The 16,634-nt window shown below is 35.9% G+C and overlaps 1 protein-coding gene across 1 annotated transcript in view; it reads right to left on the bottom strand.

The window, feature by feature from the left end:
* Positions 1 to 543: 543 nt before the first annotated feature.
* LOC128990792 (glycylpeptide N-tetradecanoyltransferase 1) overlaps positions 544 to 16,634 on the bottom strand; it is a 36,926-nt gene continuing 20,835 nt past the window's right edge. The window contains exons 6-11 of the mRNA XM_054413371.1: positions 12,796 to 12,966; positions 11,275 to 11,455; positions 7,802 to 7,919; positions 2,946 to 3,091; positions 2,380 to 2,517; positions 544 to 973 (exon numbers count right to left, since the gene is read on the bottom strand). Coding sequence (XP_054269346.1) covers positions 953 to 973; positions 2,380 to 2,517; positions 2,946 to 3,091; positions 7,802 to 7,919; positions 11,275 to 11,455; positions 12,796 to 12,966 — 775 coding nt within the window. The 3' untranslated portion in view covers positions 544 to 952. The remainder of the gene's footprint in view (positions 974 to 2,379; positions 2,518 to 2,945; positions 3,092 to 7,801; positions 7,920 to 11,274; positions 11,456 to 12,795; positions 12,967 to 16,634) is intronic.

Genomic DNA, 16,634 nt, shown 5'->3' with positions numbered 1-16,634 from the left:
GGTGGTGCCAGGCTAGTATTTTTTTTTTACTATGTTGTTATCAAGCATGGAAGGATTTTAGGAAGGAAGGTGAAGGGGAGGTATGGCCCGAGAGGTCTTGGGGTCAGCAACCTAAGTGAGTGGTGGGAAGTGCTTAAACGTCATCGACATCTGCCCGCAATTTGTAAATTTGCATCCTTTGCTCAGTTCCTACTGTTTACGTGCACTTGGTAAAGCTATCCTGTTTTGAGAAGATTTCTAAGTAAGGATAAGTTCCATCCAATGAACTTAATTGAAATTCATGTTTTTTTTTTGAACGCCCTAATCAAATAGGTTAAATATAATAAACCCAATTAAAATGCCAATTTATGTTTTAAAAATTATTATGTCTAGATTGCATAAAAACGCTAGTTCAAAATTTTTCCAGGGGAGGACCTACAGACCCCCGCCTACCTGGGGGGCAGCTTCGGCCATCTCTGCTCCTGAGCGCTACAAACTACGCCACTGTGTTAAATTGTAAACTACAGGTGGTTTTGAGTTTGAGGGAAATCAAACAAACCAATATTAAATTATATAGTGTTTAATTTGTTTACAATAATATTGTATAAAAACCAATATAGTATAATTGTTGATTTTTGATAAACTAATAGCCTACCTTCCAAATTCAGGTTTGAAACCTAAATACAAATTTTGCAGTGAAAAGGAGTTTTGACTGGTAACATATTCTTAAAATGCAAACATTCTTGTCTAAATTAACAGTGAATCCTAACAGATTTCAATAGGTTCTCTTCAGCCAGTTAAAATGTCTTCATGCAAGTAGCCGTTACAACTCCTTTATTTATAAGCAACTAGATGTTTATTTGAACAAAGAAAACAATTGATTATTGGCTAGCCTTGGGGTCGGACAGAACACTGATATTTACAGAATGAGTGTAGCAACACAGAGAGTGACTTGGTGTTGAATTGGCTGAGTTCACTGTAGAACCAGTCCGATCTGAAACACAAGTCAAATACACACTTTGGTGGGAAACATTAAAAATGCAAACCACTAAAAACATAGTTTTGGTGATAAAGGTTCATGAATAAAGATGATTTGTATTGTATTGCATTGTATAGTTAACAATATTCACCATAAAAACATGGGAATCTTAAATTTGCATTTTTTAATTTTTTCCCGTAGCCAATAACTGTACAAACACATTTTAATGTACTAAATTATTTGTTTTTTAAGCTCTACAAAATGGTTTAAAGAAGTATTGGGAAATTTTATGTTTTGAGGGTCAAAAATGAAAATGAATAACATCTTGATCAGCAACGTGTTATCAAATTATCTGAAAAAAAAAAAAAATATATACGTCTAATAACACTTGTATTTACACTTATACTGTTGACACACAAGATGGTAAATACCAACTTTTGTGTGTATTTAACGTCTTGTGAGTCAACAGTATAATTGTAAATATATTATTACAAGACGTGTTATTAGACGTATATATTTTTGTTTAAAAAAACTATTCTTGCACATAAAACCAAGTACATTCAAAGTACTGCGGATAGTCGTAGTACTCACTTGTGCGGACGTTAATCCACACCAGGGAGTATCGCATCCACAGTGCATGCCTATAAATATCCACAATTCGTGACCTCCTAGCAGTTGGATTACAGGACGACGCCACCCGTCCCAGTTTTATTTTAAAGAAAATATGTGTTTGCATAAGTTCTGAAATGCACTCGTTATAAAGATGCTCTGTTCTTTTATTAACCTTGATAACACGACCCTCGACTAGAAGAGCACCTCGAGAACAAGACTATTTTACTAATCCCCTTGAGACACTTCTTATCGAGATTCTACTGTAGTACTCATCATAGAGCTATGTCGATTTGTGCTTACTCTATTTATCTTTACTCTATATTGGGACTGGGTAGCGAGCTGGCGTAGTGGTTAGAGCACGGGACTTTAATCCCTGAGGTCCCGGGTTCGATCCCCGCCCAGTCACCAATGGATTTTATCTAAGTGATAATGCCGCAACCTATAGGTCTAGCCTGAATTAATGTGAAAAACAATCCCAGGCTCGTGCCTAGCGTCCTAGGACAAAAAAAAAACAAAAAACTACCGTATGTCACAAGAATTGTAAAATTAGCTTAGCTTACTCTCTTGTATTAAAGATGTAAAACGAGATTTCTACTCAACCTACATCTTGACAATTATCTTGATGATTTTCCAGTTTCAGAAAGTATTAATTTATTTACCTTTAATTTTCTATTCCATTGATCTTGAAGGTACTGTCAGGTTATGGAAAATTAACCTAGGACATTATATTAAAACTGACTTTACCTAAAGAAAACTTTATTTATTGCTATACAATTTTACAGTTATTAATTGTTTTAAAGCATTGTTACCTTGTTTGGTGCGACAGAGGGACACCTCCAGTTGTACAGGTAGTACTGCAAATTACCGTCACCAATCCCAAATTTCAGAGGTTCTAAGAATTCTTTATTTTCCATCAGATCTAAGGCATTGAACACATCAAAGCCAGCCTGAAAACATACACATTTCAGCATCGATTAAAACAGGAAGAACATAAACTATCAAATATATTTCATAGATTTTTTTTGAGGGGGAAGAGTTCAGCTCGCTTGGTTACAAAACATAACATTTCATACTAATACAGTAGAACCATGATAACTAGGGGTACAATGCAGTCTGCTTGCGATATTGAGCGAAGCTAGCATATTAATCCAATACTTTTCTAAAGTCAATACTACATCTGTTTCCAGTAAATGAGATATATACAGTATCCAATGTCAATGGTACATTTGGTTCACGTAAACGATCATAGCTTATTCCCTATATGGAAAATTAAATTTGCTAACAGGAATTCTTGTTGATTGAGGAGAAAAGTGTTTTCTGTTTTTTATTTTATACATTTTACAGTTAAGAATATTGAGTGACTTTTGGTACTTACATTTTTGGCAGATATTAGGGCATCTTGCATGAGGTCTATCCATGCAGTTTTTATAGAGACATTGTAAAAGCTATACGCTGCCTTGAGTGTACGATGTACAGGATGATGCATCACCGTGGATGGCAGCGTGTAGAAACTCACCATATCTGCAACACCATCAAAATGTAAGTCTAGAGTAACCTCAGTTGATCTGTTTGCCAGTTGTTTACATAAAAGCACTTGATTGTTTCAACACCGGGTCTTTCTGCCACACATGTGGTTATTGCCACAAGCCCGAACTTTTTCTGTATTAAGTGAAAAATTATTCAAGTCCTTCCTACCAATCATACCAGCACCAGCACAAAATTATTTTATTTTATTTTATGTTACTCACCAGGGCATAAATGTTTTTTTTTTTTTTGTCCTAGGACGCTAGGCACGAGCTTGGAATTTTTTTTCACATTACTTCAGGCTAGACCTAGCGGTTACGGCATTATCACTTAGATAAAATCCATTGGTGATTTGGGGGGATTTGAACCCGGGACCCCAGGAACCGGAGTCCTGCACTCTAATCACTAGACTAGCTCGCTCCCCCAGGTATTACCACTAAGGAAATGCCACAACACGTTTTTAGCTACCTAGAGTTGCTAGCCTTATGAGTATTCAATTGTTTTTATGTTGGGCTGTACAAAAGGCCATCTGAGCAGCAAAACAACCCATGTGAAATATAACCGAGCTGCTGTGCAAACACAGTTTGAAGCCTGTACAGCTGGCATGTGTTCTAATAAACTAACCCAAATGCTGTAACGGGTCAAATGTGTAGGGGGTAAAATAACGGCTAAACCACGAAACTTAAACAGCTGAATGTAAGCTGTTGCTGTGCCCTAGTCGCGCTAAAAGAGACTAGTCGGCTACGGGAGAAAAGAGGAGCAGGCCACCTTTTGGTGATTTTGGCGCTTACGGAAAATTACGTCACAATGCATTATTTCCAACTAAAGATTAAATCATTAAATCTGTTTGCCTCAATTCCAATTGACGACAGTTATGTTTAATATTTTAAAATAGTTCCCTGCAAACAAATAAGCCACTTGTTTCCACTCATACGCTTCAGTTGTTTCTTTCATACGCTCTTCAGTATCCACAGACTGCAGGAAACTAGAATTGATATTAAACGAAATATGTACTACAGCACAACAGAGAAAACCATGTTCGATGTGGATTTTTTGTATTATTGAATCTCCCGCCAAGATCAGTAATACGTTTTTGACCACAATAAACATATCCGATGCTGACATTCATCATCAAATGGCTGAAGTTTATGACTCTAATGGAATGACAGCGGGGAGAGTGAAAAAGTAGGCTAAGGAGTTTAAAAATGGTCGTGAAAATGTTCATTTCGGACGGAATTGTGTTGTTGGTGGGTACCCAGACTCTTTTCAATTCAATAAAAATTATCTTTATTCATCAAGTACATTAGGAATATATACATGAATAGTGTCACATTTCTTAATGATAAAGTTATAATCAAATATACATGCTTTTAGTAAATAAGAGAATAACTGTAAAAGAACAAAGAACCAAAAGAAAATGATATAAATAAAGTGAAAACATACTTTGATTAGTAGGGAAAGAGAAGTCAATTACAGTTCATGAAATGAATAAATAGCCCTGCTAATGAGAAATATCTTAGGTTTGTTTTATTATTTTTAGGGGTGTGCGATGCATCGAAAATGGATCGAAATTTCGATTCGATTCGATGCATCGAATCGCGATTCGATTCAGTGGTGGTCAAAAAACGATTCGATTCATGAGGGAGTCAGTATCCATATACGAAAAACGCCTGCAGAAAGTCAATGCAATACCCGCAATACAGGAGCGCGTTGCTGTTGCATTTCCTTTACGAAGGCGTTCTTATTTAATACATTCTTTGCAGTAAATATAACTTTTTTTGTCTTGATGTAAGCAGTGTGAAAAATATTTTACTACTGTAAACCTAGCCAAAACAAGATAGGTTACTCCAAAATCATTTTTAAAATAAGTCTGAAAAATTGTTACTTAATACTTAACTAGAAAAATTAATGTTATAGACTGATACATTTGGTATTTTTGTTAGGGGTCTGCCGGTCCCCAAATGTTCGGGCAAAAGAAAAAAAATAATAATTTATTTCCAAAGAAACACACTTATATTATTATATCTAATATTACAGAGGAATTAAAATGTTCAAATGAGAATTAAAGATTAAGTTGGCTCACGACCTTTAAGAATAAAGACACAACGGAGCAATTGCCGTATTGCCACTAGCCAGAGCCAGTCTAGTCGTCTACTGTACTGACAAGAGTGACAAGACAAAAGCCGTGACGCAACACTAACAGTGCAAAGAAAACAAAGTCAAAAGAATAGAAAGACTATTTATCCAGACATACTAGTTTAATCATTTATTGTTTATTCCATACCTAATAAAAAATATATTTTAGTATTTTATATAATAAATTATAAACAAAAGAAATATCTGATATAGTGAACAGATCTGTATCTTGGTTAGATGGGGTTTAAAAAATATATTTCTAGAATCCAATACAATATTTACAACTCACAAATTACAATGAATTAATTTCTTTGAAAATGATCTGTAACAGTTTTGTGTTTTTGAATAAAGGAATATATTTTTATTTTTTTGTCTCTACTTCCTTGTTTCATCACTTGAATTTTGTCAGCAATTGAAGCAACTGGGTAGCAACCGGGTTGTGTAAGAGGGGAGGGGGAGGGTCATGACCTTGAATGCACACATCGTCGGGCCTGGCTGGTGAGAGTGGTTCATTGTTTTTGTTGACATACTACTAACTACTACCCTTCCTTCAGAGAAAAAGACCCTGCTGTTCCAAAAACATTGAGGGTAGTTTAAAAACATTGACCTGTGTTGCCAAGGGCACTAGAAGTTAGCATTTAACTTTCTTATCTCTTGATTTAATATTATTTAAGAGTTACTTTTCGGGTACCTAATTAATTGTGATATTGTTTGGCTTTATTTTATGGATTTTTAATTCTTTTCATTCATTAGCTATCAAAATCAGTTGTTTTAGGATTTTAAACTCTTGCAGTAGGTCTATACTACTGTATGACATGATATGCATTTTTTACAGTCCTTAATAATTATACCATAAACAATGTTTGTGTGTTATTTACTGTTTTTGAGTTTTATAGTAAATTAGTTTACACAATATCTTTTCTTTAATGAGCTATCCACTTGTCATGTTGCTTAGCCTATTACTATTTTAGGCCCTATAAAAATAATGCCTATGTAAAGCTGTAGTCCTACTGATGCCAATAATAGATAATTCTTTATTTATGATGATGTAACAAATAATGTAAGTGTGAGGTTATTATACTAAGGAAGTTAGGAGGTAGGGAATGAATGATACATATTGCATGGTGGAAACATATTATTTTTATTTTCTTCTTGCTTGCAGTCCTGAAGCCGGTCCACAGGCCCTAAACTTGTGATATGTAAATTTATTTCTTAATGGTCTTTTTATATTAAGTTCCATTCAAATTTGTTGTAATTTAGCTACCGGTACTATTTAGTTATATAAACAGTTATTAAAATGAGAATGAATGTCTTGATAAAAAAAATATTTTCTTCTTTCTTGCAGTTGAGCCAATTCCAAGTAAAAATTATGAAATAGGCAAGTAAAGCAGCTCACTGGTATTTCCAGCAATACAGGTTATTCTAATCCCTATGATTGAAAATAAATATTTTTTCGCCTAAAATTCATATGTTAAGTATGAATAGGCCTACCACATCAACAAAAATCTGTATTACACAAATGTGGTAAATTTTAATTATTGTTAATCCACTCAATTGACAATTATGAATAGAAAAATACCGTATTGCTTCGAATCGAGTTGCATCGAATCGAATCGAAAATCTTTTGAATCGAATCGTTGCTTCGAATCGAAAATTTTTTGCTGCTTCGCACACCCCTAATTATTTTTTTTATATATTTACTTCTGCTTGTATGTCCTTTGGAAGTTTATTATAGAATTTTGTAACAGCGTATTTGGTTTTCTTTTCAAAAAGGTGCAATTTACGAGGACTTAATGCTAAGCTGCCTTGATTTATTGCGAATTTGTCTTGCTGTTGCAATCACCATTATAAGGCACAAGGGCAGTCCCTAACTGGACAGATGTATGTTGTGTGCTCACAAGGTACGCCCAAAGACTTGTTTGTACATTTATACACCTAATGAAAAAAACAAAAACATTGTTTATCCACTGGCAATTAAGTAAAATAAATATTCTATTTTTGTTTTTGGTATACGTTTATCATAAAGAACAAATTACTATTTAAAATAATAGTTGTTAGCTCAGCAGCGCACACCGGGTAACTGCTAGTATATGTATAAATAAATATATTAATAAATAAATTAAAGAATTCAGCATTAGTATGGGTGGTGTTTTTGGCCTCTGGGGACATTAAAACAAAAAATTAATCGTTTCTGGGTCTAGGTCTTACCATGAGGGTAATAGCTCAATCCTCACATGGGAAATTCACTAAAACGACTCGTACTTAAAAATAACACTCGTAGTATTAACCTTTTAATCCATGCACAAAGGATCAAGTCAGTTATGTCATAGAAAACATACTACTATAACGCAGAATGCCAACCACATGGTAAAAAGCATTAAGTATTTTGAGAGAGTTTTGCCTGTCAATCGTAGGCAGCGCCACCAGCGTTGCTATGCTGAGTGCATGGCAACGCTGGTGGCGCTGCCTACGATTGACAGGCAAAGCTCTCTCAAAACACTAAATGCTTTTTACCACGCGGTTGGCATTCTGGGTTATAGTAATATGTTTTCTGTGGTTATGTACACTTACCAGTAATTTCACCGTTGTTTTCTACCACGAATGAATCTACAATTCCTGGCTGAGGCAAAAACCAATGGCGAAACTCCTCTTCCGAAAATAGCGGCACCAAATCAAATCTTGATAAATACTGAAAAAAAGATTTTGAATCTGACAAGACCACTAGGAAAGTAATATAAAGTAGGGGCTGAGTGAACTTTGATAATGCAAACATAACCTTAAAATAAAATTATTGGAAAATAATTCAATTGACTTTCAATTTATAGTTAATCTTTAATACAGGTTTAGCTAGTAATAATAACACATTTTAAAACACTCATAGCTTTTAAATTTTTTTTCACTCAAGCCAACTTACAAAACTTATATAATATTGGATAGCTTATGTCTAGGCCTAGTAATAACAAAAATTAAAACACACACAAAATGTAATCGTTGGGTGGTTGGTGAAGTAAACAACGACAACCCTAAAGTCTCCTTGCGGGATGATGGGCCTCCTTACACTAAAAATATTAGTGATCGCTATATAATGTATCTCAAATGGTATGGTATTTTTTTAAATTTAGATTTTTGGGGATCATGGTTAATCTGCAACAAGACACTAACATAACTGTAGGAGGTGTCTATGAAAAAAAACCTGAAAGTGCTCTTCCTTTATTTTTGTGAAGCATTTTATGTACAGTAGACTTCCTCTTATCCGGACACCTTTTAACCGGACATCAGTTTAGCTGGACTACACTCGGCGGTTTAAACGGACAATTTTTATCAGCACATTAGTTTAACCGGACTAGATCGGCAGGAAGTGGGCGGTATTGAAACTACTGTTCTCGTGGGAAAGATTTGAGACCTGTGATCACGTGTCTAAATACAATCCTCTCCAAAATTTTAGTCAAATACTGTATACAGTATGCATTTAAACGGTCTGTTTTAACGAGTTTTGGGGACATCAGTTTAACCGGAAAAACTGTTATCCCAAGGAGTCCGGATAAGAGGGAGTCTACTGTATTTTTCAAGTTAATGAGGTATTACTGGATTTTTTGAGATCAAGGAATGGATGTGTCACACCGTTAAGAATTAGGAGCTTTGTTGTCAATAAGCAAAGGAATAAGCCTAATGAAAACTTCTGTTACAATACGTAAAAGTACTTCATTGCAAGTTGTGAAAATGTAACAGAGGCAATATTGAAACTGTAACAAAATATGTAATAACCGACTGATACATATTTTTTAGTATACCAAAAATTACAAATTCGGTAGCCTCTCTCCGTATAGCAGAACAGGTTGTATACACACTATAGTTTTATTTATACATTCTTATTTTGATGATTTTTGATGAAAGTTTACTTTTGAATAATTTTACTAAGCTTCAATATGATTTTTTTGCTGCCGTGAGTCTGTTTTGAATTTCAACATCTTCTCTGTTATTGTTTGTGATTGTTACTCCCACATATTTTATGTGTTTGCTTATTGGAACCTGTAATTTAATACTTCTAAGTAGGGATGGACGGGATTGAATTTTTAGTTCGGGACGGGACGGGACGGGATTTTTTTCTTTGCATGAAAAGAAAGTCTTGAGTATTGCAGTTACCAAAAAAGGCATACGAAATCAATCTTTACCGTTTGTGGCACTGATCTATAAAAACCAAAAAAATGGGTAATAATTTACAGGTACCTATAGAAACTTGTGACTCACGGTCGAAATGACTCGCGGTCACGGTGCGAACGTCAAAATGACGGCGGTCACGGCGTGATTGTCGGTATGACTCCGCGGTCACGTCGTGATCGTCGGTATGACTCCGCGGTCACGGGGTGATCGTCGGTATGACTCGCGGTCACGGCGCAATCGTCGGTATGACTCCGCGGTCATGGCGTGATTGTCGGTATGACTCGCGGTCACGGCTTGATCGTCGGTATGACTCGCGATCACGGCGCGATCGTTGGTATGACTCCGCGGTCAAGTCGTGATGGTCGGTATGACTCCGCGGTCATGGGGTGATCGTCGGTATGACTCGCGGTCACGGCATGATCGTCGGTATGACTCATAGTCACGGCGTGATTGTCGGTAAGACTCCGCGGTCACGGCGTGATTGTCGGTATGACTCCGTGGTCACGGCGCGATCGTCGGTGCGGTCACGTCGTGATCGTCGGTATGACTCCGCAGTCACGTGGTGATCGTCGGTATGACTCGCGGTCACGGCGTGATTGTCGAAACGACTTCGTCTCCTGCGTTCGCAGACCTATCGCTCGTAATAGCGGCGTCATCGGCACTCGTGAAGCGGCAAAATCGCCGGCGATCAGACTAAATCCCGTCCCGAAAAATTCCCGAATCAAATGTAATCCCGTCCCGATAATCGGGAATATTTTTTTCCCGAAAAATTCCCAAAATTTCGGGACCCGTCCATCCCTACTTCTAAGTAGTCTTCTTCATCATTTTGTCTACTTATTTTCATGTAGTTTGTTTATTTCATCAGGAATCCTTGCTCCTCCTTCGGTGAGTAATACATTAGTTTATATAAAAGGAGTTTCACCAGTTTTTATGAGACTATTTAACAAGTATTAAATGACAGTCTTATAGGGTCTATGAATGCGTTTGATGCGGCTGAAGAAACGTGGTCCTCATAATTATATTGAGAGGTTGTTATAAGGTTGAAAAAAAATCTACTTTGTTAACGGTTATGGGTTTAAAAACACTTAGAATCTGTGCACACCGGATAAGCCAGCAAACAAGATCAAATTGTGGAGCTGGTGGATAGTCCAACACCCGCATTTATAACAGAACGTTATAAATTTTGTTAGAGAACTAAGAGAGAGCACAAGTAAATCTCGGATAAAGTAGTGCAACTAAAAGAACTGTCAATGATTTGCGAATTTAAAACCAATCTGTTGGATTATTTGAGGGATAAGCTTATTAGTGGTATACGAAGTGACGTCATCAAGAAACGGCTACTAGGCTGAGCGGAACTGACTTTTGATAGCAACCAATATAGAAATGGCGGAGTGAGGAGCAGCGGCGCTGATGTCGGGCATGCAGACGACACGGGGTTAACAGCAGTCAACGCAACTTCACTAAAATGACAGGCAGAAGGAGTCGGCGGCGGCGGCCCACCGCAGTGGCAGAGGCAGTCACAGCGGTCAACGTCAGCACAACCAACAACAACAACAGAGTCGGTCAACATGTATTTTGTTGATATAAAAATGCAAATTTTACAATAACAAAACGTTACATAAACATTAACCTTACATTAACGTTTATTTACACAGCGTGCCAGTGTTTAATGGGTATGCTATATATTTTTAACTTATTAATAACCAACTCCGAACTATCCGAAAATTTCCGACTCTGAACCTCCCAATATCTGATCCGAACCGAGCCTTAACTATACAACCCAAATACAATCCAAAATGGAATTTCACTATCCGTAAACCTCTATAAACAATACCCTCAAATAACTACTCTAGCACTCATGATAGAATAAGCAGTCAGCTTACGCCAGCCAACAGTTTGTGAGCCTTGGGGATGTCGTCAGCAGTGAGTTTACGGAACCCCGGTGTCCTGGTCGAGTCAGGCAGCTTGTACAGCTTGAGAGTCCGCTGCATTGTCATGTTGCGGCTCAGGTGCGAGAATTTCACCTCTATCAGCTTCTTGGGGTTCAGTGATCGATGCCAGTATCTAGAAAATAATATAGTAGATTATAGTTCATCGTTCAGAAAAAAAAACTGGTTGCACTCAATATTTCTACGACCACCTAGGTGTCATAGAGTCTAAATCAGTTTAATCTACCTTCCTTTAACTTCCACCAAATTAGGTTAAGAATACGCGAGTATCAACAGGTACTAGTCGGATCAACAATTATAATTGTCAACTGATCAGCTGATTAGTTGGCGTTCGAAGCATTACAATTTTACTTCTTTTCTTTCAATCCTTGAAAGGTGTGTTATCTTTCATTTTTTGTTCTAGTTTCTCAAACAACAGAAATAGAAGATCCATTTGTTGTTTCTGGCCTTCTATGAATTTGTCAAATTGTTCTGAGTTCATTTTGTTGTTGTAACTTCAATGTTCCTAAGCCTGAGATGTAGGCTAGTTATTAACATGTTATTTCAAGAAAAGGCAATTGAAAAATTGTAACTGATCATTAATGTATGAATAAAAAAATGTATACTTTTACCTCCTCGCCAAAACTGTTGTAACTCGTTATTACATAATAAAAGATAAATCAGATAAAAAAGTGTATTATTCCATTAACAAAGAATAGAAACTAAACATAAACAATAGCAATTCAAAGAATGAACAAAAATCATATGATCAGCTGGTAATTCAAATGCAGTCTATTAGAAATTTTAACAATGAGAAAAAGGGCAGGAGGAAAATAAAAGAACAAGATACAGATAGCTGTACAATGTATAAGATATTTCTTTATAATTATGTAAAATACTTAAATATATTTTTGATCAGGTACCTAAGGAATAAACAACAAATAATTAAACTAGTACCTTTGGATAGTTCATTTGACTTTGTTTTCTTTGCACGGATGTTGTCTGTCAGTAGACTGACTCTGGCCAGTGGTGGGCAGCAATTGTTCTGCCGTTTTTTATTCTTAACGTCATGAACATACTTAATATTAAATTCTCATTTGAACATTTTAATTCCTCTGCAATAATAGATTTAATATAAAAGCGTTTCTTTGAAAATAAATTGATTATTCTTTTTCTTGCCGGACCCAATCATGGCCCAAACAAATTTCTGACCCAGACTCGGACTGTCAGGCCTTTAGCTGGCCCGACCAGACGAGAAAAATTCGGGGACTCGCAGACCCCTAATTTTGGACGATAAGGAAGTAAGTGCGTTTCTAACAGTGATCGGAGCTAAATGCTACAATCTGCTAAAGGACTTATTTACGCCTGACAACCCGTAGGAGAAATCATTTAAGGAGATTGTGAAAGTGTTACAGGATCATCTTAATAAATTTCTGGATCTAAACATCAGTAGTCAAACTAACAGTAATGATTAACCTGCAAGTTCCTATGGGCTTGGGCAATACCACACCGGCTGTATACACTGCTTGAAAGATCCCCGTCTGGTTCACTCTTCTTGTGATCTCTCTGATAAGTACGGGCGCCACTCTTTTACTGCGCAGCTTTTTATGTACACAAAGGAAATTGATCTCTACCATCTTCTGAGTTCTGAAACAACCGATTTTATATCAAAAAACCCATATAAAAAGCAACACAATTGAAAAATCAACAAATTAATAGAGGTGTGGGTGCTAAAATTTCAGTTTGGATCGGATTCAGATCAGGTGGTTAAGGCTTGGATTTGGATTGAATATTGAGAGGTTTGGATTTGGATATTTACAGAATTGGATAGTTTGACGCTCAAGAACTCTTATAAATGAATGTTACATTACAGTTCCAGTCTACTGTTTCATTCCTGAGCTATGTCACCCAAAGTAACAGTGGGTATTTAAAGGAGGAAAATACCTACCGTTACAGTATCATCCACCCCATATTGAGCAGGTTTTCTGATGCGCACAAGTCCCGCCCACGCAAAATTGGGCAAGTTTGTAGGTGCTAAGTTGTGTTCTTTATTTTTATATATGTGTGATCAATGCCCCAGCTTACTTGTACTAACTGTTCAGGGCTTCACGGTAACTATTGGAGACGGCCGTTTAGCGATGTATTTTATCGTTGCTGTTTCTCTCTGACTGAACTGAAACAGCTGTCTGAGTTTGCAAAATGGCAAATTAATTGTTTAACCTATGTTTTGTTTTTGTTGTTTGTTTGCTGTGCGTGCGTAGTGAGTTGTTCAAAATGGATTACGATCTCCGTTCTAGTGATGTGACGAACTCTATGACTTTTATGTGATTGTTTAAGTAATTAAAGTGATATTGATAATGACAATATTTGAGATGACTTTGATATTGACTTTGACTTTATAACTCAAGCAATGTGGAACATTCATTGCAGGCCTAGATGTACTATGCAAACAAATAACTCAGTGAACATTTTTATGCCTACCTTAACCAGAGATTGTTGTCTCACTTTAATTTAATAAAATATGTTAAAATGTATGTCTTTTTGAATTACCGGTAGCCTATCTTCTTTTCCTTATAGACTATTCTAATCTATGTAACCTTAATCAATAGCAATGCAGCTTGTACAGTATAAAGTAGGGGTGGGCGAGTACTCGACCTTCGAGTAATTACTCGAGTTTTTTCAAATACTCGACCTTGAGTCGAGTAGTAATTACTACTCGAAAATTTCGAGTCGGGTAGTTATAAATAGTGCCAATACACGATTTTCTACATCCATATTTAATAAATTATATTTTGTTTTGTGTTGATGCCTTATTTAATCCCCATTCCTACAAAAAACAACTATCTAACCTCATATAGGTTAGACCAGCGTAAACCAAATATTCAACAAACACCCATCGTCATTCGGCAGAGCTAGCAAGAGGACTACTACTAACTACTACTAACAACAGACTTTCACTTTCCTACAACAGTCAACAATACGTCTCGATAACGATACAGTAAGTTGAAATAAAGCATTGAATGAATCTATCGAATTGCAATAGTCGATAGTCAACAAGGGAGTCTCGTGACTAGTAGGCCTAACAATGGCAGACGATTCTTGAAGATATTATAAAGTACAGTATCAGATTTAGTTTGAACTGCCATAAAAATATTTTATACCAAAATATAGAAATAACAAAATATTTTATACCAAAATATAGAAATACAACAAATAAAAATAACCTATTGTAGCATAATATTTTTTTAAATATAATCGGTATTGGTGTTTAGTTTTAAGCGGTTATGTCCTATTCCGCCCGAGTTTTATTTCGCCCGGAGCCTAATTACTCCCAATTCGCCCGCGGTCCCAGATTAACCCCTATAATCCTCAGCTCTACCTGCGTCAGGAGTCCTATTCCATCCACGGTGGCGAAGCCCCGCCTCCTAGGACCCCACCCACCCCCAACTATGTAAAAGCCCTCCCCTACCCATCACCTCGTAATCCACCTCCGACTACACGGTTATTTAAGCTTAAAATATTTATTTGACAAACCAGACAAACCAAGCGAATTTCTTTTATAGTATTAATGTAAAGTTTAAACACGAAGTTTTAAGCATTAAAATATAAAGAGTCATGTGCCCTTATTGATGTAGCCGTTGTAAAGATATGTTAAATCTTTATAATCTGGAGCTTTCCTTTGCGTTGAAACGCTTCAACAGTGATATTGATACATGTTTACGACATAACAGATTAATAAAATTTGCTACCTATGTGCTATTAGTTACTGTATGTGTGTCTCCCTATCCAAAATGTGCAAATAAGCAATTTAATTATTTAAAATATTGCGTTTAACGGCAAACAGAAACATACGATAACACTGCAATCCAAGACATGGCCAAACAAAGGTCACTAGTTAGCTGCTTCTAGTGTTAAATACCCAACTGCACACCTTTGAGTTTTCTTTATTCTACAATGTAAATAATTCACCTATTGGGTTTGATGATGATTGGAGTGTCGAATCAAATTCGATCACCATTTGCCATATTTTATGTAAATTTATCGTATGGTGAGATAACAGTATGAGAGCACAAAAGTTTTAAGTGTTATTAGATTATCTTTTTTTACTTTTCATATACAATGTAATATAGTAGTTTATGCAAGGAATGCGTTAAGATAGTGTCGTTTACTCTTTTTACGCGAGTTGCGTACACTACTTTACCTACGACAATATTTTCTTATAAATAACCAAACATAAGCGCGAGGGATGTTGACTTGGAATGTCCAAGCGTTGTCCGTGCGAAATAACAGGGGAGAAATAGCAGAGTTTCGCATTTTCCACGAGAGGTTATATAAGAAACAAACAAAGTTTGTTTATGAATTGGCATTTAAAACGATCAGAACAGCTGTTTGTTTTTGTTTTTGAGATAAGCTTTGACATAACCATATGATTCGAGTCCGTAAAATTTTACGGACTAGTCCGCAAAAAGCTATCTTTAGGTACTAAAACGATCCGTAAGACAGGTGTTTTTGAGACAGTGTAATGAAGATAGTGATTTAATATTTTACACAACATGTGACAGGTTCATTCATTTGAACATAGTGGACTCTGGTTAATTTAAGTGGTAGAGTTTAGTGGAAACAGAAGGACAATTAGTTACTGTATGATGTTTACAGGATGACTGTTAGTAGCTTATTATTGCATATTGTTGTGTGAAATTTGACCAATTCATATTTTATACTAATAAACTTTCAAAATTATACACTAAAGAACTCTTCCCTGTATCAGCACACCTAAGTACTAGTACTGTACTCACTAAACGGCAGCGATTTAACGTATTTAATTTATTTTGAATGTAAAAATTGTGATACCATTGGTAGAATAAATAAATAATTAAAAACTAAACACTAAAGGTTAAAATATCCGCCGCTGCCGCAAGCCTACAGACTTAGCATTACCCAAGTCAACTTTACATAATATCAACTGACATACAAAGAGTTAGTTTGCCTTGCTGGATTTCTATTAAAATATTTCCCTTAAAATTGTTAAATGTATTTATAATTTAAATAATATTAATTTAATGAGTAGCCTTTAGATTTGCTGCTACACGGAAGGTAATGAGGTGTGTTTTTTGTTTATATTCAAATAGAGATAGCTTAGTGTTAAATGAACAATAATTGCCAAGTTTAATGAAAACATACCCATTGGTTAATACGTCACCAATTTTCTTTTTATCTCAAATTACTTTTTAAATGTTCGGCTTTAATTTTATGCATAACAAAATCAAATCTGAAAAATGTAAAAATAAGTTATGGATCTTTACTTAAACGTTTTT

The sequence above is a fragment of the Macrosteles quadrilineatus genome, unplaced genomic scaffold, assembly GCF_028750875.1.
Source record: "Macrosteles quadrilineatus isolate MER2022 unplaced genomic scaffold, UCM_ALF_1.0 Scaffold_3__2_contigs__length_128488019, whole genome shotgun sequence".
NCBI lineage: Eukaryota > Metazoa > Arthropoda > Insecta > Hemiptera > Cicadellidae > Macrosteles > Macrosteles quadrilineatus.
Note: the sequence above shows the minus strand (reverse complement) of the source record. Positions and strands in the feature narration are given on the sequence as shown.